This window comes from Rattus rattus, chromosome 2, assembly GCF_011064425.1.
Source record: "Rattus rattus isolate New Zealand chromosome 2, Rrattus_CSIRO_v1, whole genome shotgun sequence".
Taxonomy (NCBI): domain Eukaryota; kingdom Metazoa; phylum Chordata; class Mammalia; order Rodentia; family Muridae; genus Rattus; species Rattus rattus.
This window is the reverse complement of record NC_046155.1, coordinates 102,026,985-102,054,603: the sequence shown is the minus strand read 5'-3', so window position 1 is coordinate 102,054,603 and position 27,619 is coordinate 102,026,985. Positions and strand designations below refer to the sequence as shown.

Sequence of the window (27,619 nt, the reverse complement as noted above, 5' to 3'; positions counted from 1 at the left end):
GATAACTGCTGTGTGTCCCCTGGAGATATATTCTAATATGAATATACATTTAGAAATGCAATACTTTGAGTATAAATTTTAAAGGTAGGCACAAGCCATTAAGGTATGATTGCAGAAGCTTGTCTGTCGATCAAAAATAAAATAAATAAATAAAAATTTTAAAAAGGAGCAGATTGGAAAGATCAAGACCTGGAATTATATACAGTTAATACTATCAAACAGTAAGGCAAGAGTGTCTTCTAACCAAACTTGCTTTTTCATGTGTGTTGTTCCCATCTTGCAGAACCATTTGCCACCCAGTATAGCCTCTAACTGCAAAATAGCTGTGCTTCTCCTGTGATGAGACCCATTGTCTTTATCCTGAATAGTTCCTGGATCCTAAAGGGAACAACTCTACACGTGAGAAATCTGCTGGCTCGTAGATGAACTTGTATAATCTCTCTTGATGAAATGTTCTTAGTTCTACTAAAATAAAAGAGCATTTAGGTACTTATGAATGCATGCAAACTCCTGTAATATTAGTATTTGGAAAGCTAAGAAAAGATTGATTCAAGGCAGTTTGGGCATAAAACAAGAAATAGCCTCAGAAAAGACATCCTTCTTATCATGTCTTCTAGATTTTTTATAACTAATAGATAGTTATTGACAGGCATTTGTGCTGCACAACACTTTTTAAAATCAGTTTTACCTTTTTGAAACTCTATTTTTTAAAAACATTTTTAATTTAGTAAGTTTTTTTCTGTTTTATTAATAGATCTGGATCAAATATAAAATTTTCGAAAATCTTCCATATGGTCCTTTGTAATTTTCTGAATTTTTTTCTCTCAATAGAAGTACAAAAACCACTTTCATTGAATTTCTTTTATCATGATAGAATTTTAATTCTATAGCTGTCTAATTGTATTATTCCTTCGATTCATGAATATCTCGGGCCTTAACTAAGAAAACTAATTTCCTAATATTCATTTACTACCTCAGTTATATTTTGCTATACTTGAGTGATGATCCTTTTTACAGGTATCTGTCTGGTAACTTTCTGCTGCTTACAGTCTTATGTTGCCAACACTTGTTAACACAAAATGACTTGTCTTTCATTAATTCCTTTGAATTTTTCTCATGGTGACTTAATATAATTTTTATTTCAACTGTTATGTAATACAACAATAATGATGACATTGTCTAATGATATTGATAATAATATATCAAGGAAACATTGTGTCATCAAGTAAAATTATTATATCAACAATAAAATAAGAACCCATAATATAATGTACATAAAAGGTTTGAAAAACAGGGAATGTGGAATATATGATACAAGTATGAAATTAGAAAGGAAGAAAGCCAACGTATGCTGAGGTAGAATATGGTTAATGGCTGTTTAGCAGAAACAAATACAGATTGCAATCATGAAATACAAAAGCATAGTTGTGAAATTAAAGTGCTAAGCTAATGTGGCATTTTACACAGTAAGGACTACCTAAAGTCTTGGATACAAGTTGATAAAAGAATAAAAGTATCAAACTCTTCGATGACATGTTGTACATTAAAGTATGGGAGGTTGGTAGTCATTAACTCAATAATATTCCCACCCTAAAGATTATAATTTAGCCTGTCAGGATGGCCACATGGTCTAAGGCAGCAGTGTCAAGTTCATCTTCAAAAAGACCACAATGCTATCCTGACTACATCTTAAAAATTCCAGAAAAGAGACATGTGATAAACATTAGAAAACATCAGTCATAAGACTGAACCCTCAGTGAACTAGACTGTTGAGGGGAGAGCGGCAATGGGGGGAGGGTGGGAAGGGGAACACCCATAAGAAAGGGGAGGGGGAGGGGGATGTTTGCCGGAAACCGGGAAAGGGAATAACACTCGAAATGTATATAAGAAATACTCAAGTTAATAAAAAAAAAAAAAGAAAACATCAGTCAGGCAAAAGTGTTTCACAGACTTGCATTTTGATGCTAACATAGTAGTTTGAGAACAGTTTCTAGAATCCATATCAAACAAATTTATGTTTTGTGCAATTTTTACACTTTTCTCCATTGCCATTAATACAAATGTTATAAAATTTGGGTTTATTTTCCTGTTCATAAAATATCCCTGCTTTATTATCTATATATTATGATTGATTGAAACATCATTGCCTATTTTATTATTTTACTCTTTGCATAATTCTTTCTCTAGTCATTTCTGAATTAATTTCTCAAGAAATTAAGTCAAAGATAACCATGATTCATGATTTTTTTCCCATCACCATTCCCAGTGTCAGAAAAGAGAGTAAAAGATGACATCTTCAACATCTTTAAATCACACCAATCTCAGAGACATCTGGTATACCATGACTGGCATCCCAGGACTAGAAGATGTACACATTTGGCTCTCCATCCCTATCTTTTGTATGTACATTGTAGCTGTTGTAGGCAATACATTCCTAATATTGCTGATCTCCACTGAGCGTAGTCTTCATGAACCCATGTACTTTTTCCTATCTATGTTGGCTCTGGCCGATATCTTCTTATCCACAGTGACTATTCCAAAGGTATTAGCAATCTTCTGGTTCCAAGCTGGAGGCATTTCTTTCGCTAGCTGTGTGTCTCAGATGTTTTTTCTCCACTTCATCTTTGTGACAGAGTCTGGTATTCTGCTCTCCATGGCATTTGATCGTTATGTGGCCATCTGCTATCCACTAAGATACACCAACATTCTAACCCCATCTGTCATCATCAAAATGGGCATTGCATCAGTAACGAGAAGTTTCTTCATCTGCTTCCCCCTGATCTTTCTTGTTTATAGACTCACCTATTGTGGGAGGAACATCATTCATCACTCATACTGTGAACACATGGGCATTGCCAGGTTGGCCTGTGACAGCATCAAAGTCAATATTTACTATGGTTTGGTGGTAGCTCTATTTTCTATATGTCTAGATGTAGTACTTATTATTGTCTCATATGCTCTCATACTTTGTTCTGTGTATAAAATACCTTCCCAAGATGCCAGACTGAAGGCTCTGAGTACATGTGGCTCTCATGTCTGTGTCATCCTGTTGTTTTATACCCCAGTTTTCTTTTCTTCCCTCGCTCACTGGTTTGGAGGTGACAGCATACCATTGCATGTTCACATCCTCCTTGCTAACCTCTATGTGGTTCTACCACCCTCCCTCAACCCCATCATTTATGGAGTAAAGACCAAGCAAATTCAGGAGAAAGTTGTTCAGTTTTTTTCTATGAACAAGGTAATTTGTTGACAGAATTAAAACCATGTTGACATCAAACAGCTTAGGTTTCTAGTTTTTCCATAAAAACTATAAAAAATTAAAAGCACTTGAAGATATTTTGGAAATATTTTGGTATCTTAATAAAAATTACAATTTCTAGCAAAATAGACAGTGTTAAATTCTTATAGATTACGTGTCTTTGGTTCAAGTCAGTATTATTGTTTTTTTTATATAATTATAATCAAGTAATGAATAACAATAAACAGTTCTTTATACAGAACTCATGAAGTCAAAATATTTTACCATATCTATTTACTTTTCCATTTAATATATTTTCCTTTATACAACTGTGCAAAATATATAATTGCTATGTGTGTTTTAGTTACCTTCTCCTAGTTTCTCTATTGTACAAAAATGCAAAGTACATGAATAGAAAATTGTTGAATTAGTTCATCCCAGCCAACTGTGATATGCATTTCCTTACAGAGCCATGAACTCTGATCAACAAATTAATTTGTATGGTTTTATATTTGGCTTCAGGAAAAACAATTTTTAAGGCAAATTATTTTAATGTCATAAATTTAATAACTTTAAAAATAATTTCTTAGCTAATTGCCATCAATGCCACCAAGTAAATTATGAAATCAAGCAAAAATAATGTATTTGACATGACATTCAATTTGAGACTTTAGCAAAAAATAATGCCTACATACTATCTTTTTTTACAATACAGTACATGACATCATGCCCTGTGTTACCCATCTTAACTTACCTAAAATACTAAGGAGGAACTTTGAAATAATATATTAGTAGAAATGTTTAATTGTATTACAAATTTTCTGTTAACAAATATGATAGATATAATTTAAATTTTGTTTCAAATTCTCACAGTGAAGAAGAGAAATTAACCTTAGAATGATTATTTCAGTTTTACATTACTATTGATCATTTTGGTCTAAAAGTTTCTCTGAGACCTTGGTTTTATTTTAGTCTTTTCTTGAATATCCATGTTAGTATAGTTTCAGGTATACAGCCAGAGGCTAGAGAAATGACTTAAAGGTGAAGACCACTTTTTACTCTTGCTGAGGATTTGAGTTTGGTTCCCAGCACCCATGTTAAATATTTTTACTAGATATTTTATGTATTTACTTTCCCCACTCTCCCATTCCCCATCCCCTTCCACCTGTTCCATGAAGATGCTCCCTCTCCCACCCACCCACTCCCACATCAATGCCCTGGCATTCCCCTATACTGGGGAACAAGCCTTCAGAAGACCAAGAGCATCTCCTATTGATGCAAGACTGATATCCTCCATTACATATGCAGTTGGAGCAATGGGTCCTTCCATGTGTACTCATTGGTTGGTGATTTAGTCCCTGGAAGGGCAGGAGGAGTGGTGGTCTGGTTGTTTGATACTGTTGTTCTTCCTATGGGGTTTCAAACCCCTTCAGCTCCTTCAGTCCTTTAACTCCTCCATTGCATTCCTGTGCTCAATCTGACAATTAGCTGCAAGCATCCTCATCTGTATCAGTAAAGCTTTGCCAGAGCCTCTCAGGAGACAACCATATCAGACTCCTGTTAGCAGGCATTTCTGAGATCTTCAATTTCTTTTTTCAGAGACTTCAAATTCTTGTCATACAGATCTTTCCCTTGCTTGCTTACAGTTACACCAAGGTATTTTATATTATTTGTGACTGTTGTAAAGGGTATTATTTCCCTAATTTCTTTCTCAGCCTGTTTATTCTTTCAGTAGAGGAAGGCTACTGTTGTTGTAAAAATATAAAAAAATTAAAAAGGTATTGGTTGTCTTTTATCCTGCTAGGTCACACTGCAGTGTCCCAAGATATCTGCTAGATATCTTGGCGGAAACACTTCCCAACTCCTTGGCTGTCCAGTGTCTCCTGCCACCACACACTTTGCTATACTCAAATTGTCACATAAAAGAACACGCAACACAATAATCTTTGATCCAATTGGTAAGATATAATTGCCCACCTAAGCCCAGATACAAAGCCCAGTACCATCCATACCTTAAGAACATTTTTTAACAACCTGTAAAGGTGTACAGCGTGGAATCTTAACATCACCTGCCATACTGTCCTGCCATAGCTTCTCTTTCTCCCTGTCCTCTCCTCCCTCCTTCTCCCCTCCCTCCCCTCCCCCCTCCTCCCCTCCTCTCCTCTCCTCTCCCCTCCTCTCCTCTCCTCTCCTCCCCTCCCCTCCCCTCTCCTCTCCTCCCTCTCCTTCCTTCTCTCCTCTCCTCTCTTCTCCCTGTCTCTTATACACATCTAGATGTGTATAAGAGACAGCTTCTATCCTGTACCTGCCCCTCACCTGTATTTTACAAATTCAATGGGGAGAAGGTTCTGGTGAGGTCATCTGATTCCGGAGTACTTGACTAGGCAGCTGTCCTTGGGGCAGTGGAATTAGCATCACAATACATGTAACTCCAGGGCAAACCACAACAGGCTACTGATTTGTTTGAGTTAATTTTATATCCAGATACTTTGCTGAAGTTGTTTCTCAGATTTAGGAGTTCTCTGGTGGAACTTTTAGGGTCACTTAAGTATACTATCATATCATATCATCTGCAAATAGTTATATTTTGACTTCTTCCTTTCCAATTTTTATTCCTTTGACCTCTTTTTGTTGTCTAATTGCTCTGGCTAGGATTTCAAGTACTATATTTAGTAGGTAGAGAGAGTGGGCAGCCTTGTCTAGGCCCTGATTTTAGTGGGATTGTTTCAAGTTTCTCTCCATTTAGTTTGACGTTGCCTACTGGTTTGGTATATATTGTTTTTACTGTGTTATGGGCCTTGAATTCCTCATTTTTCCATCTTTTCTATCATGAAGCGGTATTGAATTGTGTCAAATGCTTTCTCAGCATCTAATTACATGATCATGTGGGTTTTTCATTGAGTTTGTTTATATAGTGGATTATGTTGATGGATTTCCATATCTTGAACCATCTCTGCATCCCTGGGATGAAACCTGTCTGTAATTCCAAGAGGTCCAGCACCCTACATTAGAACCATATATGCTGGGATAGGCATACATACAGACACATCCATATAAGGAAAGATAAAAATCAATGTTGTTTAAAAATAAATGTTTCTGTTTACAAAAACAGGCTTCAGCAACAGATATTCTTAACAACTATCGATCAGTTGAATTGGCAAAGTAAGAGACAAAACTAAATGTCTCTGATTACATATGCAGAAAGGGTTTTGAGAACCAATAACTGAATGGTTCAGTCAGAATTCATACAAAGAGAATGCAGCAATCTGTATATGGGTATGTATGCATGTGTTTGTGTGCAGGCATATGCTTGTGTGGGGGTATATGTGTATCTATGGGTGTGAATATGTATGTGTGTGTGTGTGTGTGTGTGTGTGTGCGCCTGCTTTCATCTTTTGTTTTTGTTGGTTTTGTTTTGTATTTTACCTTTCCTTTTCAAGATGAAGAAATTAAACCCTGAGAAATCATGATGTGAAATAACAATTGGATTCTGAGCCTAAGTAATGGACTTTCACAGACTGTGCTGACTCTGGATCATTTCTTTTCATTGATTAGGAATCTACAGCACATATGTCATGAAATTTAACGTTATGATGTGCATCATCCATATCAAAACGAAACTAGGGAAGTGGATTTGAAAAAGGCACAAGGGTGAAACAGAGTCATCTTGTTACTGGAAATGTTGTCAAAATTATACAGAAAATTAACTTAGACAATGTAAAAGTGATGAACAGAGGACCTAGAGAGATGACTCAGTGATTAAGAGCATTGGCTGTTCTTCTAGAGATTGCAACTCCTGGTGACTCACAACCATCTATAATGGGATCAGATGCTCTCTTCGGTGTGTTTGAAGATAGTGAAACTGTAGTCACATACATAAGATAAATAAATAATTTTTAAATGATGAATCAAGAATCCTATGACTTTGAATAATTTTATTTAATGAAATAACATATATCGCTTATCAAGACATATAGTTTCTAGGATATAATGAGGACTTATGACTAAGCATTACATTGCTAAGAATCAAATCTCTGCTTCTACTTTAAAACCTATTTTAAAATAGGTTTTATTATAGGAAGGCTTATTATTATAAAATAGGAAGATACTTTATCTTTCTATTTATTTTTTAATTATAAACATATGTATTAAACAGTAATATTAGTGACTATTACATAAACAAGACCAAGGGCTTTACCTCTCACTGATGACCAACAAGGCCATGCATGCTGACAGGAGCCTGATATAGCTGTCTCTTGAGAAGCTATGCCAGAGCATGACAAATACAGAGGCGGATACTTACAGCCAATCGTTGAACTGAGACTGGGATCCCCAAGGGAAGAGTTAGAGAAAGGACTGAAGGAGCTAAAGGGGTTTACAACCCCATCAGTACAACAATACCAACCAACCAGAGCTCCCAGGGACTAAACCACCATCTAAAGAGTACACATGGACAGACCCATGACTCCAGCTGCATATGTAGCAGCAGTTGTTTTAAAAGCTGTATTCTTGATGAAAGTTTTACATGTCATGAATGACTTAGAAGTACTAGCCCTATTGTGAATCTTAGAGAAGAACCTCCAACTACCACATCATTAAACCAGCATAGTCACTGAATGATTCCTTATATCTACAAATAAGTGTGATGTTTACCATTCATCAAAGAAATTTGTCTTAGGGACAACAGAGACCATCACAGAAAACTATAACCAATTATAGGGTGGAGTTGTGGAGCTCAGTAACAATAAATACATTTATAAGACAGATCCTTCACCTAAGGGTCAATGAACATTGCAGATCATAAAACAGATAGCTTGTCAGAACAAGAGAATAAGGGATTTTACTACAAGACAGTATCTCTCACTAATAGAAACCACACCCATTAACTCTCACCAAATAATTGTCCAAACATGAGTTGAACATGGACAACAATAATCAACATAGCAAAGTGGATGACGGAAAGCTCATGAGGTCTTATCCTCATGAAGAAATAAAGGCAGATAAGGAATAAGAGAAGGAAGAAATCATTTTCCCCAGGGAAAAGCACACTAATTGCATATCCAATATCAAGTGTTTAGCCCTGAAAATGTACATACAAGTAACATTTCAGAAAGTGGGCAAGTTATATTTAGCAATCTGTATGTATGCATAGACACATACATGCATGTAACAATTATTGGAAAAAGAGGCCATCAATTTGCAAGACAGCAAGGAGGAATACATGGAAGAGCTTGAAGAGAGGAAAGGGGGAATTATATAATTATATTGTAACCTCAAAACTGAAATAAATAATGAAGACTTCTTACGTTTATTTTATAATTAAGAATTGTCGAGATTTTGAAAGCACCATAATCACACTGCTGATTGAGAGCAGACATTGTGCATAGTTACATGTATTATGTATAAAGTTGATACACATCCCATGTACTTTTTAACTTTAAGTATATTTTGATCTTTGAATGGAATTAGATTTCCTTTCCTTTCTCTAGAGTCCTGCTGTCTTTAGTTTCTACTACAGAAAAAGCTGGAACTGGGATAATGATGTAGAAAGCCGTTGAGGACAGAAAGAAAAGAAAGCCAGCATTGTCTTTCTGTCATGAAAAAAGGAAAAGAGACAGGCACAGAAAGGTAATGTATTCAGTTTCTTGGGATCGGCTGGATATTTATCATCATCGTTCACATTGCTGGGCTATGAAAGATAGACACCCAATGTGCATCAATGGTACAGATGCCAATATTACACTTTCTGCTTGACTATCTCAAGAAAAATCCCTGACACACCATATCAATCATGGCAGAGAGAGAACGGAGTGCTGATGCCCATGTAGCATGACGAGTGTGAGAGAGGGTGAAAGAGGCCTGCATTTCTTCTCTTCTTCTAAAGTGTTAGGGGCCTCAGAGTTCCTTATCCTACTGTGAGAAGCTCACTAACCCTGGCCACTTCCTATTCCTGAACTTGCCAATCTCTGAAGGCTTTGGGCAGGTGAGTATCCATGCAATATTCTTGATATAAATGTCATAGTCTACAAAAGGAGAGAAAACAGGCTTCAAAGCGTGAGGACTATGGATGAAGTCAACAAATGAGTCACTGAATACAGTTAAAAAAGCCTATTACAGCTCAACAGAGGCCAAAGAAGCACCCTATCACCAAGGAAAGAAACAAGGTGTAAATGTCAATTAGATAACCTAGGCAACACCAAAATTAAGATATAGTTTTCCCTGGTCCTCTCACAGGTTCCTAAAGATAGACCATCTTTTATTTTGGTGCTTATTATAAGATGCACATGGGTGTGAAATAAAGACCTGTGGAGGGAAGGGATACTTTAGTTCAATATTATCAACTTCCAGTGGGCAGAAAGATTGTTTAATTAATTTAGACTATACAAGCCAAGATACCCTTTAAGTTGAAAGCATGGCTGACTCTTAGAGGAAAGGTTGGAGTTTTACATATATTCTATATAAACAGAATGTGAAGAAGAGTTAGCACTACAAAAGCAAGTAACAAACAGAAAGTTCTCAGCAGCAAACTTCATACAATAAAATGAAAGTATTACCACAATAGAATTGGCTGTATTATAATATTGGCTCAAAAATGATGGTCTCAGTTTCTTGAAAACCTTAAATTCTTAACTTGTAACATGAGGAGCATTAAAATAAAGTGCAAGAGTTGTAAAATAATTATGCAGTAAAATAGAATAGAGGGTGTAGCAAAAATGTTAACTACAAACTAAATTGTCTCACCATTATTTTTGAGACACTTAAAACTCTTTTTCTTAGTGTTTTTTTCTGTAGAGATGTTGACTGAGGTTTAATGTTAGAAACTATAAATTGTGACTTTAAGAAATCTGCTTTGTACATCTTGTTATAAATAATAATTTTATTCCTCTGTGAGGCAGTTTACATACATAATAGTAAAGATATAAATACTTAAAATCAGAGCTGTTAGTATATGCCATAGCTATCTGAAGAATATTACTGTAAGTGAAATAAAAGATGCAAAACAATTAAACTGGTAGTATATAGTTTATGTGACCTTATTAACTTCCAGAACTATATGACACACATAAGCTTATGCTGTGAATTTGAGTGAGTGCAATAACATGTAGCAAACACTGGAGTGCAGAAGAAATATTCACCATCTTGGCAATGATGGTAGATTCATGATAGTAAATATTCTCTTAAATGCATTTCCTCTTTTCTCATCAAATTTTTATGTACATCTTATAGTAATCAGGTTGTTTGTGATTATACCTCAATAATCTTGTTTTAACTTAATGAATAAACGTTGTACATAACATTTTATATTTTTATTGTAAATTATATAAATATTTTAAAGAAGTTACATTAACAAACATGCTCTATAATATGTGGTTCATTTTGATGTTTTTGTTTCCTGCTTACTGTTCAATGTTTTATAACTTTCAGCAAATGCCAGACCAGTTTGAACTAAAAGAAACAGAAGAGAGGCAGGAAAGCATAGTCACTGAAAATAAATGAAGCAGAGAATAGATCCAGATAGCATCATAAATCCCTGCTAAAAATTAAGAGATCATTTATTGGCTGGTGGAAAGCCTATTAACAGAATAAAGAATAATATCTACCTCAGAATTTCTATGTAGATAATGAGTTATATCATTATTTCTGCTATATAGTCACAGTAATATTTTACCTGGCACTGGAGATTTGAGTGTGAGAAGACAAAAATCAATATTTTCATAGGATTTGAATGGTCTTCCTATGTTAGTCATTATTGGTTTTGTCACAAGTGTCTCTTGTTAGCACCCAAAGTGGGGACTTTGTAAGCTGTGGGGGTGTTGGTCAACACAGAACTGCGATTACATCTCTTGTTTAACTATGTTAAGTTAGTAACAGTTCAATCTCATAGGCTTCTCGTTTCTGAAATTCTAAGTTGCTGAACCAATTATTTGATTTTGCAAATACAAAAAATATGTTGTTTAGATGAACAAAAATAGATCGAATAAATAATGATCAATAGTAATCGAAAAGGCTTTTAAACCAAAGATATCAACTTCATAATGAATGAAAGAATAAATATACATATTCAATTAGTGACAAAAGTTACAGATTTACATTTTTTGAAACTATATTTTGATATAGATTTTATGAATAAGTAAATCGATTTGATACTTAAAGGAAGTGGAAAATATGTTTACTTAAAAATTTAAAAGCATTAAAATCATGTTTAAAAGTGATTCTGAGTACATTACATTTTTATTTGCATAGTCTAGTTTGTGACATTAACTACAGTGCTAAAAAAAGTTAATTGCAATGTCTTAAAGCAGCTATGAGAAAAGAAAAGTATCTACAACATTCAAAGCATCATTGAACAGTGGTAGCTAGTACATCTAGTTACAGTTACTTACTGCATTTCACCTTTTGTAAAACTGCATGTTGACTTTCAAATATAGTCACAGCAGCAGATCTATGTTCCCTTCAAAAACAATCTCTGAATTCTTAATCGAATCTGTTGAGTCTTGATACTGTATATAATGGGGTTCATCAAAGGTGGAAAAAGGATGTAGACGTTTCCCATAAGGACATGAACTAATGGAGAGAGATGCTTTCCAAAGCGGTGAACCATGGTCAGACCAATGATGGGGATGTAGAAAACCAAAACGGCAGAAATGTGAGATACACACGTTTGCAAAGACTTGATTCTCTCCTCCCGGGATGCAATGGACAGAACTGTGTGCAGGATCATAATATATGACATTAATATGAGCACTGAATCCAGCAACAGGTTGCTGATCACCAGAGCTAGACCATAGATACTATTGAAACGGATGTCCCCACAGGCCATTCGAATCAAGTCTTGGTGCAGGCAGAAAGAGTGGGAGAGGAAATGAGGCCGGCAGTAATTTAAGAACTTCAGGCGGATAATAACCGGAGGAATGAGCATAGAACTCCTACATAAAATGGCCACTCCAATTTTTATGATTCTGTCATTGGTTAGGATGGAGGAATAGCGTAGAGGGTTGCAAATGGCAATGTAGCGGTCAAAGGACATGGCGAGGAGGACCGAGGACTCCATGAAGGACAAACCATGAATGAAGTAAGCCTGTGCAATGCAGGCATCAAGGCTGATCTCTTGAAGGAAGCCCCAAAGGATGCCCAGCACCGTGTGCACAGTGGACAGCCCCATGCAAAGGTCTGTGAGGGCTAACATGGCCAGGAAATAGAACATGGGCTGGTGCAGGCTCAGCTCAGTTCGAATCACATGAAGTATCATGCAATTTCCCAGAAACACTGTCACATAGATTATGGAGAATGGGACAGATAGCCAGAAGTAATAAATCTCTAACCCAGGGAAACCAGTCAGAGCAAATTTGGAACTAGTGAAGTTTGTGACAGAGAGAGCAGACATTGGTAGAGGATTGAAAATACCTTTAGAAAGATTATTGGATATAACTTTTCAATGCTATAATTTCTAATAATGTATACATGACTTGCAGAATAAAATAAAATAGGATACAATTTCCATAAACAGCAAGATACATACATGGTCCTTTGATATTATCATGGTGAAAACCTGTAGTCTCAACACAGACCTTTCAGTACTAGTATTGAGGGATGCCAGGAAACCTGCGAGTTTTATGCAGGGTCAGTAACACCCATGGGCTTATGGAATTTAGCTTGTAAAACAGTCTTCTAGGAATCTTCCCAGTCCTAAAGGACACCAGGGCTCAGCCACTCATTTGTTATGACCCTCAAGAGAACTTTTCTCCCTGGTATGACGTCTGGATCTTTCACTTCCTCCAAGCTTCAAATGATCTCAATAGAATTAGACTGTTTAAATTGATACATTTTTCCAGAACATTTCATATCTTATTATATATTGTATATGATATATGTAATATTACCTATTATATTATTAAAATATTAGTGGAATCTGAAATTTCTCGCTTGAATGATAGTTTTCTTCTTTAAATTATTCATTATACAAATTTTATTTAATTTAATTTTTCTTTATTTTTGTGAAACTCTTTGGTATTTGAGATTTTTCATTTCCTGAATATCATGGTATTGTCAATTGGTAGAATTTTCATGTGCAATATTACAGAATTGGTCCAAATTTTAAACTGTATAGTTTGAACCAAGTGTTTTATAATCTAACCTAGCTGTGTTTTTGTTATCTGTTCAAGGAAAAATACATAAGTAAATAAAATAATGCAACCAAAAAAGAAAACAACAACAACAAAATACCTGCTAGTTTGGACCTGACCATCTGTATGCTCTCTCTTCTCTCTCTCTCTCTCTCTCTCTCTCTCTCTCTCTCTCTCTCTCTCTCTCTCTCTCTCTCTCTCTCTCTCTCTCTCTCTGTCTCTCTCTCTCTGTCTCTCTCTGTCTCTCTGTCTCTCTCTTTCTCCCTCTCTCTCTCTGTATATATATATAATATGTGTGTGTATATATATATATATATATATATATATATATATATATATATCTCCCTACCTATATCTCCCATATAAGAAAAGAGCACACATGGATCTGCATGTTTGTGAGTTAACATACAGGCCATTCTTTGCTTCTGAAGTTTTATAAATTATTACAATTTGGAAAAATAATTTAAGGTTTCAGAGTTTCAGAGTACAATAGGAATTCCATAGACATTTACCAAAAAGTCTTTTTATGACTGTGAAATTAAGAACGTTCCAAGAGTATAGCAATTTAAATTTTGAACAAGTTCAACAGTTTTAAATAGTAAGAAATATTTAAATCTTACATTCACATGGATTGGCTTCATCCTTAGAATAAAGCTCATTATCTACTTAGTGTCATTGAGAGAAGGCAGCTTATAAATAAAAGAAAGTGAAAATCACAGTAAACAGTCTATTCTCTTCACAAGGATCAAGTCAAAATATCAGTGACTAATGCAATGTTGTTGTTTTCAGATATAAAGCTAAGTTACTATGAACATAAAATTAGATAGTCTAAAGTATGGGACAAAATCCCACTGCATGTTGTAAATCATTTCCAAAGTAACAGTGGCAGGATGAATCTTTCTGTTTTTTGATGTTTTATCCATGTTCTTAACAGATGTGATTATATAGGGTACAGGCATTAATTAGGAAACAGTATTTCTTTGTTACATTGTAAAAACTCCTTTATTTTGATGGAGTTTGTGTTTATTCCTAAAGAACACACATGGTATGTACTCACTGATATGTGGGTATTAGGAAAAAAGCTCCGAATACCTAGGATACAACTCACAGACCATATGAAGCTCAAGAAGAAAGAAGACCAAACTGTGGAAGATTTAGTCCTACTTAGAAGGGGGATAAAATAATTGTGGAAGGTAGAGGGTGTGAAGGACTTGTGAGGAAGAAAGTAGAGGGGAGGGAAGATAAAATGGAGGCAGGATCAGGTGTGAGAAGAGACAAGGGAGATGTACAAAGGGTCAGGAAATTGAACAGAGGTGTGTAGCAATGAGGGATAGGGATAGGGATAGGGAGTAGCCACCAGAAAGTCCTGGATACCTGGAAAGCAAGGGGCTCCCAGGAACCAAAGGGACATTAGCCAAAATACCCAACAAAGAAGAAAATGAACCTATACAGACCATATCCAGAAGTTAGGCAAACACCCACCACCACACCCCTACAGTTGAGAGATTGGGCCACCCACCCATCTTAAAATTTATAACCAAGAATTGATCCCGTCTAAAGGAAATACAGGGACAAAGAGTAGAGCAGAGACTGAAGGAAAGGCTATCCAGACACTGCCTCACTTGGAGATCCATCTCATTGGAAGCTACCAAACCTAGACACTATTTCTGATGCCAAGAGGCCCCTGCTGACATGAGCCTGATATAGCCAGAGCCTCTCTGCCAGAGCCTTACCAATACAGATGGAGATGCTTGCAGTCAACCACTGGACTGAGCATGGGGACCCAATTGGAGGAGTCAGAAAAAGGACTGAAGGAGCTGAAGGGGTTTACAACCCAATAGGAAGAACAACAATATCAACCAACCAGACACTCCAGAGCTCCCAGGGACTACACCACCAACCAAAGAGTGCACATGGAGGGACCCAGGGCTCCAGCTGCATATGTAGCAGAGGGTGACATTATCTGGCATCAGTGGGAGGGGAGGCCCTTGGTCCTGTGAAGGCTTGATGCCCCAGTGTAGGGTATTGACCCTGGAGTGGGTGTGTAGGAGGGGGAGAAACCTCCTAGAAGCAGGGGGAGGGTGATGGAATAGGGGGTTTGTAGAGGAGAAACTGAGAAGGGGATAACATTTGAAATATAAATAAATAAAAAACAACAATATATATAATTAAAATATATTTTGAACTTATGAGTTTATTGGGCATAATTGACCCCATATTAGTAAGTATCAATGCTCAGAGTACAGATGATCCTGTATCTCCCATCCCAATTTTTCCTGTTAATATATACCTTTCTAGTAAATATAAATATTCAGTACAGTACAGAAGAACCATATCATTTTCTAATTTTTAACTATCTTTTCTCATTTATTGAAAATAGATTTTTTTCTCACATAATAATCTTGTTTGTAGTTCCCCCTTTCTCTACTCCCAGTTTCTCCACATGTATCCTCCCATCCAGACCTACCACCTTTCTGTCTCTCAGTAGAAAACAAACAGGGTTCTAAGAAAAAAAATTGTAAATGTAGATGTCACTTTTATTTTCTTAGATGAAGTGATGAGATAAGAGCTGTACCTATGATGTGCCAATATGTAGATTTGATTGAGCCTTTCTGACTATTCTAGGACGTAGACCTGGAAGTTTCTAGCCTCCATACAGTCTACTCTTCTGTAAGCCCTGGTCTTGCTTCAGCTTCTGCCTCTGTCTGCTAATATAGGTAGGCCTAAAATGTTTCAGCCTTCAAGAATCACTGCTGAATAAACTTATTCTTTCTAGCTGTTTCTGATGGCTTTTTGGAATGTTGGTTCAACATAGCTCTCCTAGCTCAAACTCCACTCCAAACTGATGCAAAGTGGCTTCTCTTGGCTTCTGACTGAATCGTTCTACTTGGAAAGACTGCCACTATACTCCATCAACTGAGCTCAATTGTGTCAAACTGAACTGCACCAAACTGAACTGTACCAAATTGAACTGCCCCGAACTGAACAAAAGTGAAATGAACTAATTTGAACAAAAGTCAGTCACCCTCTCCCTCCCTCACTGTTCTTTTCTGTCTGTTCTCCTGAAAGTTGTACATATCCTGTCTCTGCCTCATTCTGTCAAATCTTTCTGATATTCATCACTTTGACTGCCCCTCAACTAGACTTCATTTTTTTGGGTTAAAGATGCATAGTAAAGGTACGTCTGTATTCCAGTCAGAGGGATAAAAGTCTGTCAAAGTGATTAAAAGTGTGTGTCATGTCTGCATCTCAACTAGGTCATACCTTTGTATATGATCCCTTCACAGAGAACCATGTTGCTGAATTAAAAATTGTCTATAGAAAATAGAATAAAACAATATAAAACAGAAACTAACACATCAGAGTTGGGCAAAACAAATAGAAGGAAACGGGTCCAGAGAAAAGCCTGGTAGATCACCTCTCTCCCAATATTTGGGTGTAGAGGAGTCTGCAGAAAGAAGTAAAGCAGAAAGTTCACTTGATATTACCGGGACTACAGTGATAAGCTCTTGTCTCAACAGAATAACAGACGTAAATAAGTACATACTAAATAATACATTCTACCAAGTTGAGAAAAAAATTTTCAGTTCCATGGTACAAATTTTTATCATGTCTTTATTGACAATCATACTGATAAGTAAAATAAAGACAAGTACACAGAAGAATTATTTTCTTTAATAGTGCAGTAGAATATTAAGAAAAATGGAGCTGCAAAATGTAAAACAACACACACAATATTTAAAAAGGATCTCAAAAGGATTGCTGAATGAAAAATTATCCTTACAAGTAAAGATAGCTAGTTCAGTTAAATTTATATGGTGCTTCACAGTGACAAATCTACATGATAGAAATGAGATACCTGGGTATTAAGAGGTTTAAGGATATGGAAACTGATGAACCAAAATGATCAGCAAGGTGGCTTAGATCAATGGAAAAATATGATCGTTTTCATTTTGGTGGTGGTTACATCACTGTGTCTTCCCAAGTTTGCCACAGCATGAAAACTAAACAAGAATGAATTATTGTTAGTGGTTGTGCCTCACTAAGCACATTATCAATTATAAATTAAACTGAGTATGTACCATATGTTAATCATCTCTGAATGATATTTATGAAGTATGGTTTTTGTAACTCTTCTTTTTTGTTTACCATATGGTTTACTTATTTAATTTTAGTGTATGTATATGAGTGTTTACTTACACCCACTCATACATGAAAGGTGCCCACAGAGATGAGAATAAGTGAGAAGATGGGAGGCGTATGTCAGTGCTAGGAAACGAGAAGGGTCAGCTGCACGTGCGGCAGTGCCTTCTGCTTTCCAGCCTCCTCTCTATTCTCTTAGTGTATGTTTTTGGTCACCTGTCCATTCAAAAATTCTGTTAAACAAGAACAAAGCAAAGTAGGAAAAAACACAATTTGCCTAATAATAAAACATACAATATATGCAAAACTCATAAAATATTTTCTAAAATCTGATATATTATGACATCTTTGGCATTTATAACAAATTATACAAAACAAAATTCCTTCTGCATTAAAATCTTGGAGGAAATACACCAGAAACATGCACAGATTTGAATATTATCTACATCAGAACTTTGAGAGAGTTATTAAGTTAGGTCTAAATAAATATTTTTAATGAAGAATAGTCAAGGCACTTTATATAAATACACTCAAATGTTAATAAAATGCAAAAGATATGAATTAAAGATAAACGTTTTCAAGTCACTTAAATCTTCCTCTACTTACAGTCACTATTACATACTGGTAAAGATGATATCACAGATGTCTACTCTGTCCTACTGCTATCATTTAGTATGATTTAAGCAGATGCTTATAGTTCTAGCTTCATTGCTATTGACATGGTAAAATTAGGCAGACATATGGATGAGGCACACCAACAAGAAGATATTTATTAGTGTTTATTGTATTATGATGTAATTGATTTGAAATGGTAAGTATCTCGAAGGACAGTGATGGTTCAGCCCTCAGCACTCACATTGAGTGACTCACAGCCTCCTGTACATCCAACTTCAGGGAGACCAGATCACTCTAGCATGAGGAGGCACCTGTACTCATGAGAACATATCCTCCCACATACGCATACATAATTAAATATAAAATATTTTTAAAATGCTTAACATCTTCACTATGCACACACATTATAATTCTTTTTAAGCAAACTTGGAAACAGACACCATACATGCAAACATAATATACTGACCTGAGTAGTAAGAATGGAAACATATAAATAAGTAATTTCATGAAGGGATATATCCATACAAACTTACCTTTATATCTGAATACAAAGAAATAAATGCACCCTAAGTCCACTGGTCACAACTAGGAAAAGAATTCCATAGTAAGTCACACTCATCCACTAATATAATTCTGAGCATGTCAACACACTATAAGCTCACATTCTAATATATTAGATATAATATATATGTATAGTGAATCAATGTTAGCTTTTCATGACGACTGTGGCTGTGGTAAAAAGTAGAAGTATTTGTAAAATGTAAACTGTCAATAAAAGATGAGCCAATTAGTTAAGCTTCAGTTCCTCACAGTCTTCTTCTGAGATCGCAATTCTTTACCGCTAAGAACAATCACTGTGGACCTGAGGACTTAGGTTCCATTCAAAGCAAACAGTCTCTGGATTCTCACTCGTATCTGTTGAGTCTTGATACTGTATATAATGGGGTTCATCAAGGGTGGGAAAAGGATGTAGACGTTTCCCATAAGGACATGAACCAATGGAGAGAGATGCTTCCCAAAGCGGTGAACCATGGTCAGACCAATGATGGGGATGTAGAAAACCAAAACGGCAGAAATGTGAGATACACACGTTTGCAAAGACTTGATTCTCTCCTCCCGGGATGCAATGGACAGAACTGTGTGCAGGATCATCACATAGGAGGCAAGAATGAGCACTGCATCCAGCAACAGGGTGCAAATCACCAGAGACAGAGCATAGAAACTGTTAAAGCGGATATCTGAACATGACAGTCGAATCAAGTCTTGGTGCAGGCAGAAAGAGTGGGAGAGGAAATGAGGCCGGCAGTAATTTAAGAACTTCAGGCGGATAATAACCGGAGGAATGAGCATAGAACTCCTACATAAGATGGCCACTCCAATTTTTATGATTCTGTCATTGGTTAGGATGGAGGAATAGCGTAGAGGGTTGCAAATGGCAATGTAGCGGTCAAAGGACATGGCGAGTAGAACGGAGGACTCCATGCAGGACAAACCATGAATGAAGTAAGCCTGTGCAATGCAGGCATCAAGGCTGATCTCTTGAAGGAAGCCCCAAAGGATGCCCAGCACTGTGTGCACAGTGGACAGCCCCATGCAAAGGTCTGTGAGGGCTAACATGGCCAGGAAATAGAACATGGGCTGGTGCAGGCTCAGCTCAGTTCGAATCACATGAAGTATCATGCAGTTTCCCAGGAACACCATTGCATAGATGACTGAGAAAGGAATGGCAAATAAGACGAAGTAGACTTCCAGGCCAGGAAATCCAGTGAGAACAAATATAGACGTGCTTGAGTTTGACATCAAGAAAATAGACATTGGTGGAAAGTATAAAATATTTTTTAAGATCTATTCTACATTATATATCCTGTATTCTAATTTATACTAATATCTATCTGCTTTGGGAATAAATTTTCAATTTCCATGAACAAAGACATAGAAACCTGATCCTTAGTTATGTATCATCATGGAAATCTCTTTTCTATACATAAGCATAGATTGCGGACACCTAGTTTTAAGAGATACCTGGAAAGTAGGGAGTTTTATGTTGAAACAATAATGTCTAAGAACTCAGGGGGTTTAGATTGTCTACAGCACTTCTGAGAGTTCATTCTAAAGCACAACAGTGCTTGTTCACAGGCCCAAAGTGATGTTCTTGTTGGTACACCTCTCAGGAGAATATGAAATGCATGGAGAATTTTCCTCTCTGGCACTTCAGAGGAGCATTTCCCTATCTTCGATTCTTAAAATGATCCCTATGGAAATAGACGGGTTGAAGTAGCACATTTGTTTTTATTGGTTAATTATTTTATTTACTTACATCCAAAATTCTGCACCTCTCTTAATTTCTTCCCCCAGTCTTCTGACACATCGTTTTTAGAATATGAACTACAAGAGAATAGAAAAATGCAATCTTAGCAGAATCTGAATTTTTGTTGGTCATCTCTGTGCTTATTCTTGTGTGAATTATGCATCTACAAAATTATAATTTGTATTTCACTCTAAACTATGAGAAAGATAAACTATTTGTCTTTCAACAAATTCATATTATTGTTAATTTTTATGTCTTCACTCATAACATTAAATAACTGACAAGGCTTTTAAATTAAGTGGTTCTGAAAAAAATATAGTATTACCTAATCTCTTTGATCTCTATTTTGAATAAATTCAGCATTTGAGAATGTGGTACATGTTGCATGGTTCAACAGTAATAAAGAGAGCGCATACTGGCCTTGTTTTCTATACAGCTATTACAATGTCTCTGAGAACTTCCCACTTATGGAATAGTTAAAAAAATACCAAAACACTAAGCCTGTCCAATCTATCACCAACATGACTACCTAAACATGAATTGAAACAATCACACAATACAGCTGAGGAAAATTGAGAAGGTCTCAACTCTATACAAAGAACTACAGGACCCTAAAAAACGCTTAGAGCAAGAGAAATAGTCTTCCCCAAAGAAAAGCATACTGATGCTTATTCAATACCAAATACTCATAATTAAAACATAGATATTACTCAGCTAGAATTCTTTGTTTAGCTCTGTACCCCATTGTTATTTGGCTTTCTGGAATCAAACTTCTTGAGTTCTTTGTATATATCAGATATTAGCCCTCTATCAGAGGTAGGATTTGTAAAGATCTTTTCCCAATCTGTTGGTTGCCCCTTTGTCCTAATGACAGTGTCCTTTGCCTTAAAGAAACTTTGCAATTTTATGATGTCCCATTTGTCAACCCTTGATCTTAGAGCATAAGTCATTGGTGTTTTATTCATGAAATTTTCCCTAGACCCATGTGTTCAAGGCTCTTCCCCACTTTTTCTTCTATTAGTTTGAGTATATCTGGTTTGTTGTGGAGGTCCTTGATCCATTTGGACTTGAGATTTGTACAGGGCAATAAGAATGGATTGATTTGCATTCTGCAACAGGATGACCTTCAGATAAACCAGGACCATTTGTTGAAAATGCTATCTTTTATGCACTGGATGGTTTTAGCTCCTTTGTCAAAGATCAAGTGACCATAGGTGTCTTCAATTCTATTCCATTGATCTACCTGCCTGGCTTTGTGCCAATACCATACAGTTTTTATCACTATTGTTCTGTAATACAGTTTGAAGTCAGAGATGGTGATTCCCCCAGAAGGTCTTTTATTGTTGAGAATAGTTTATGCTATCCTGGGTTTTTTGTTATTCCAATGGATTTGTAAACTACTATTTCTAACTCTATGAAGAATTGAATTGGAATTTTGATGGGCATTGCATTGAATCAATAGATTGCCTTTGGCAAGGCAGCCATTTTATAATATTAATCCTGACAAGCCATGAGCATGGGAGGTCTTTCCATCTTCTGAGATCATCTTCAATTTCTTTCTTCAGAAACTTGAAGTTCATCTTTCACTTGCTCGGTTAGAGTCACACCGAGGTATTCACATCTTTTTGTGACAAATGTGAAAGTTGTCCTTTCCCTATTTCTTTCTCAGACTTGTTAGTCTTTCAGTAGAGGAAAGTTACTGATTTGTTTGAATTAATTTTATATCCAACCACTTTGCTGAAGGTATCAGGGTTAGTAGTTCTCTGGTGGAACTTTGGGGGTCATTTAAGTATACTATCATATCATCTGCAAATAGTGATATTTTGACTTCCTACTTTCTAATTGGTATCCATTTGTGTCGATGCCCACACCAACATGGCACCAAGAACCAGGCATAAGCCTGTGGGATTAAAAACACACATAGGCAGGTCATTCATGTTAAGAGAGAATGCCAAATCTATAGCTTTATTCACCGAATATATACCCCAAGTTCACCAGGTGGAAAATTCCTGGAAGCTCAGTGGGAAAACCCAGTTTAAGGCTTCAGGAACAAAAGACCAAACATTGCCCCAAATTTACTGGGTTGAAATCCAGGAAAACCAGCCTAAGTCGCAGGAAAAAAGACTGAGAACACAAGACAGGAAGGAAAGGACCAAGGCCCAGCCAGGGAGTTCCTTTGTTAGGAAGAAAAGGCTTCTACATGCATCAGCAGGGCTCAGCAGGGGTCAAACACTGCAGTTTACCCAGGAGGCTCCAACACATTTGACCACCTTTGGTTCTCTGATTGCTCTCACTAGAACTTCCAGTACTATATTGAATAAGTAGGGAGAGAGTGGATCACCTTGTCTGGTCCCTGATTTTAGTGGAATTGCTTCAAGTTTCTCTCCATTTAGTTCGATGTTGGCTATTGGTTTTTGTACTTTACTTTTACTATGTTTAGATATGGGCCTTAAATTCCTGATCTTTCCAAGACTTTTAACATGAAGGGGTGTTGAATGTGGTCAAATGCTTTCTCACCCACTAATGAGATGATCATGTGTTTTTGTTTTTTTTTCTTTTCTTTAAATTTGTTTATATAGTGGATTACGTTGATGGATTTCCATTTATTTAACCATCCCTGAATCCCTGGGTTGAAGCCTACTTGATGGATGACCTTTTTGACATGTTCCTGGACTCAGTTTGCAAGAATTTTATTGAGTATGCTTGTGTTGATATTCATAAGGGAAATTGGTCTCAAATTCTCTTTCCTTGTTGGGTCTTTGTTTGATTTTGTTATAAGAGTAATTGTGGCTTCATAGAAGGAATTTGGTAGTGCTCTGTCTGTTTCTATTTTGTGGAATAATTTAGACAGTATTGGTATTAGGTCTTCCATGAAGGTCTGATAGAATTCTGCACTAAACCAAACTTTTTTGATTGGGAGACTTTAATAACTGCTTCTATTTTTTTAGGAGATATGGGACTGTTTAGATGGTTTATCTGATTCTAATTTAACTATGGTACCTGGTATCTGCCTAGAAAATTATCCATTTCATCCAGTTTTTCCATTTTTGTTGATTATAGACTTTTGTAATAGGACCTTATTTTCTGAATTTCCTCATTGTTTGTTGTTATGTCTCCATTTTCATTTCTGATTATGTCAATTTGGATACTTGGTCTGTGCCCTCTGGTTAGTCTGCCTTAGGGTTTATCTATTTTGTTGATTTTCTCAAAGAACCAGCTACTGGTTTTGTTGAATCTTTGTATAGTTCTTTTTATTTGTACTTGGTTGATTTTTGTCCTAAATTTGGGTATTTGTTTCTTTTTGTTCTAGAGCTTTTAGGTGTGCTGTCAAGATACTAGTGTATGCTCTCTCCAGTTTCTTTTTAGAGGCACTCAGAGCTTTGACTTTTCCTCTTAGCACTGCTTTCATTGTGTCCCATAAGTTTGTGTATGTTGTGCTTTCATAGTCATTAAATTCTAAAAAGTCTTTCATTTCTTTCTTTATTTCTTCCTTGACCAAGTTTTGATTGAGTAGAGTGTTGTTTGACTTCCATGTATATGTAGGCTTTCTGTCATTTGTTGTTATTGAAGACCAGCCTTAGTCCATGGTGATCCAATAGGATGCTTGACATTACTTAAATTTTGTTTTATCTGTTAAGGCTTGTTTTGCAATAGATTATACCATGAGATGGTGATAAGAAGATATATTCTTTTGTTTTAGGATGAAATGTTCTATAGATTTCAGTTAAATCCATTTGGTTCATAACTTTTATTAGTTTCTCTGTGTCTCATTTTAGTTTCTGTTTCCATAATCTGTCCATTGAAAGAATAAGAAGTTGAAGTCTCCCATTATTATTGTATGAGGTATAATGTGTGTTTTGGGCTTTTGTAAGGTTTCTTTTATGGATGTAGGTGTAAGCGTCCTTGCATTTGGAGCATAAATATTCAGGACTGAGTGTTCATCTTGGTGGAATTTTCCTTTGATAAATATGAAGTGTCCTTGCTTATATGTTTTGATAACTTTTGGTTCTAAGTTGAATTTATTCTATATTAGAATGGCTACTGCAGCTTATTTCTTGGGACCATTTGCTTGGAAAATTATTTTCCAGTCTTTCGCTCTGAGGTAGTGTCTCTTTTTGTCACTGAGTTGTATTTCCTGTATGCAGCAGAATGCTGGGTCCTCTTTACATATCCACTCTCCTAGTCCATGTCTTTTTATTGTGGAATTGAGTCCATTGATGTTGAGAGATATTAAGAAATACTGATTGTTGCTTCCTGTTATTTTCATTGTTAGAGGTGAAATTATGTTTGTTTGTCTCTCTTCTTTTGGTTTCTTTGCAAGGAGATTACTTCCTTGCATTTTCTAGGGTGTAGCTTCCCTCTTTTTGTTGGGAGTTTTCCATTTTGATCCTTTGTAGGTTTGGATTCGTAGAAAGGTAGTGTGTAAATTTGGTTTTGTCATGGAATATCTTGGTTTTGCCATCAATGTTAAAATAGAGTTTTGCTGAATATAGTAGCCTGGGAACATTTGTGTTCTCTTAGGGTCTGTATAACATCTGCCTAGGATCTTCTGGCTTTCATAGTCTCTGATGATAAGTCTGGTCTAATTCTGATAGGTCTGCCTTATATGTTACTTGACCTTATTCGTATACTGCTTTTAATATTCTTTCTTTGTTTTGTGCATTTGGTGTTTTGACTATTATGTGATGGAAGGAATTTCTTTTCTGGTCCAATCTATTTGGCATTCTGTAGGCCACATGTTTATGGTCATCTCTTTCTTTAGGTTAGTGAAGTTTTCTTCTATAATTTTGTTGCAGATATTCACTGGCTCTTTAAGCTGGGAATCTTCTCTCTATTCTATACCTATTATCCTTAGATTTGATCTTCTCATTGTGTACTGGAGTTCCTGGATGTTTTAGGTTAGGAGCTTTTTTGCATTACACATCTTCTTTGAAGGTTGTGTCAATGTTTTCTATGGTATCTTCTGCCCCTGAGATTCTCTCTACTATCTTTTGTAGTCTGTTAGTGATGCTTGTGCCTATGCCTTCTGATCTCTTTCCTAGGTTTTCTATCTCCAGGGTTGTCTCTCTTTGTGATTTCTTCATTGTTTCTATTTCTGTTTTTAAATCCTGGATGGTTTTATTCAATTCCTTCACCTGTTTGCTTGGTTTTCCTGTAATTCTTTAAGGGATTTTTGTGTTTCCTCTTTAAGTACTTCTACTTACTTTACCTATGTTGTCCTGTATTTCTTTAAGGGAGTTATTTATCTCCTTCTTAAAGTCCTCTATCATCATCATGAGATGTGATTTTAAATTCAAATTTTGCTTTTCCGGTGTGTTGGGATATCCAATATTTGCTTTGGTGGGAGAAGTGGGTTCTGATGATGCCAAGTAGTCTTGTTTTCTGTTGCTTAGGTTCCTGTGCTTGTCTCTTGCCATCATGGTGTTACTGGTCTTGTTGTCTCTGACAGTGGCTTGACCCTCTTATAAGTCTGTGTCTAAGCTCTCCTGGACACTAGCTTTCTCCAAGCAGGATCTGGGTACAAAGAACTGTGTCACTGGGTCTGCTCTGGGTTCAGGTGGAAACCAGAAAGATCCTGTCCCAGACTGCTCCTCAGATCCTGTGTCCAGAGGGCTCCAGGTGGGTTCTTCTTGGGCCAGGAATATGAGCAGAAGTGGTGGTCTTCCCTGTGTTCTCAGGATTTTCTGAACTTCTGAGAGTCCAGTTGTCTCCCCCATAGGATTTGGGTTTAGAGAGTTATGGGACTGGGTCAACTCCTGATGCAGTCAGAAACTGGGATGATCCTGTCTCAGACTGCTCCTGTCCCAGACTGCTCCTGGGTTCCTGTGTCCTGAGGGTTCTAGCAGGTCCCTTGGAGCAGAAGTGGAGGTCTTACCTCTGCTCTCAGGTGTGTCAGTGCTCCTGGAGACTGGCTTTCAGCTCTGGGTGTAGGTAGAGACCTGAAGGATCCTGTCCCTGACTGCTCCTAGCTTCTTGTGTCCAGAGGGCTCCAGGTGAGTTCATCTTGGCCCAGGAATGTCAGCAGAAGTGGTGGTTGTCCCTGTGCTCTCAGGATTGTCTACGCTTTTGTGAATCCTGTTCTCTTTCAACAGGATCTGGGTATAGCTAACTGTGGGACCAGGTCAGCTCCAGGCACTGGTAGTCACCAGAAACTCATTTGTCTTTTTGAGACCTCTTTTTGCTCTTTGTAATTGAGTTTGCATTAGAAACTCCAAGATAATTTTATTATTTATAATTAACCATTTAATTGTACACTTAGGTATCATAAACAAAAATAAAATGATACATAATGCAAATTATTATTAATAATTGACCCTAGAATCTTGAATATTACAGATAAATTTTTCACCACAGGTATTTCTCCTGCTTTGTTCTTTTTGGGTGATTTAAATGTTAGTGTGTATGTATATGCATGTTCATATGTGTAATTATCAGCCCCTGTGTATCACAGAACAACAGAGGATATCGGGTTTCTGCCCTTTCCTACAACTTTGTTTGAGACAGGCTCTCTTGCTGCTTACTAGTGTGTACATCAATCTATCAGGTCTACAAGAATCTAGACATTCTTCTATGACCATCTCTTATTTTTCCATAGAAGTGCTAGAAACAGATATACATAGGACTCACATGTTCTCATTTTAGCAAGAATTTTACCTATGTAACTATATCGCCATGACCCCTACATTTTACGTTTATTTTTAGTTCTTTGAGAACTCATACAATGTGTTTTAATCATATTTACCCCCTTACCAAAACTCCTTCCAGATCCATACCCATTCAATATTATTCTTTTTTTTTTTATTTGAACCCATCAAGTACAGTTTGTGCTGTGCAGATATTCTTAGATATATGGCCTTCTACCAGAGCATGGTTACCCTTCTGAGAACCAAATCATTATGAAGACTGACTCTTTTTCTCTTGAAACTATTAATTGTTGAACGCTCCTTACCTATGAATTAATCAAAATTTTAAAATAATAACTGATCTTTCCCCCTTAAACATTCAGGTTTATTCATCTTACTTTACATATGAGTATTTTGCCTACATGTATGTTTATTCACCACATGTGCATGATGCCCTCCAATAAGAGAATCAGATTCTCTGACATTGAAATTGCCAATGATTGTGTGCCATTATGTATATGTTGGGGGTTGAAACTGGTTCTTCTGTGAGATCAACAAGTGCTCTTAA

General features: G+C 36.4%; 3 protein-coding genes across 3 annotated transcripts; 1 reads left to right on the top strand and 2 right to left on the bottom strand.

Annotated features, from left to right (window-relative positions):
• Positions 1-2,287: 2,287 nt before the first annotated feature.
• Positions 2,288-3,250, top strand: LOC116894029 (olfactory receptor 52Z1-like). Its single transcript, XM_032895746.1, has one exon. The coding sequence runs from the start codon at positions 2,288-2,290 to the stop codon at positions 3,248-3,250; it is 963 nt and encodes a 320-aa protein (XP_032751637.1).
• Positions 3,251-11,681: 8,431 nt separating this feature from the next.
• Positions 11,682-12,623, bottom strand: LOC116894028 (olfactory receptor 51V1-like). Its single transcript, XM_032895745.1, has one exon. It carries the CDS (start codon positions 12,621-12,623, stop codon positions 11,682-11,684), a length of 942 nt encoding a protein of 313 aa, XP_032751636.1.
• Positions 12,624-18,990: 6,367 nt separating this feature from the next.
• On the bottom strand, positions 18,991-19,935 carry LOC116894027 (olfactory receptor 51V1-like). Its single transcript, XM_032895744.1, has one exon. The coding sequence runs from the start codon at positions 19,933-19,935 to the stop codon at positions 18,991-18,993; it is 945 nt and encodes a 314-aa protein (XP_032751635.1).
• Between the last annotated feature and the right edge of the window lie 7,684 nt (positions 19,936-27,619).

Excerpts from the sequence above, each read along its gene's own strand:
- LOC116894028 (XM_032895745.1), bottom strand. The coding sequence starts at position 12,623 with ATGTCTGCTCTCTCTGTCACAAACTTCACTAGTTCCAAATTTGCTCTG.
- LOC116894027 (XM_032895744.1), bottom strand. The coding sequence starts at position 19,935 with ATGTCTATTTTCTTGATGTCAAACTCAAGCACGTCTATATTTGTTCTC.
- LOC116894029 (XM_032895746.1), top strand. The coding sequence starts at position 2,288 with ATGACATCTTCAACATCTTTAAATCACACCAATCTCAGAGACATCTGG.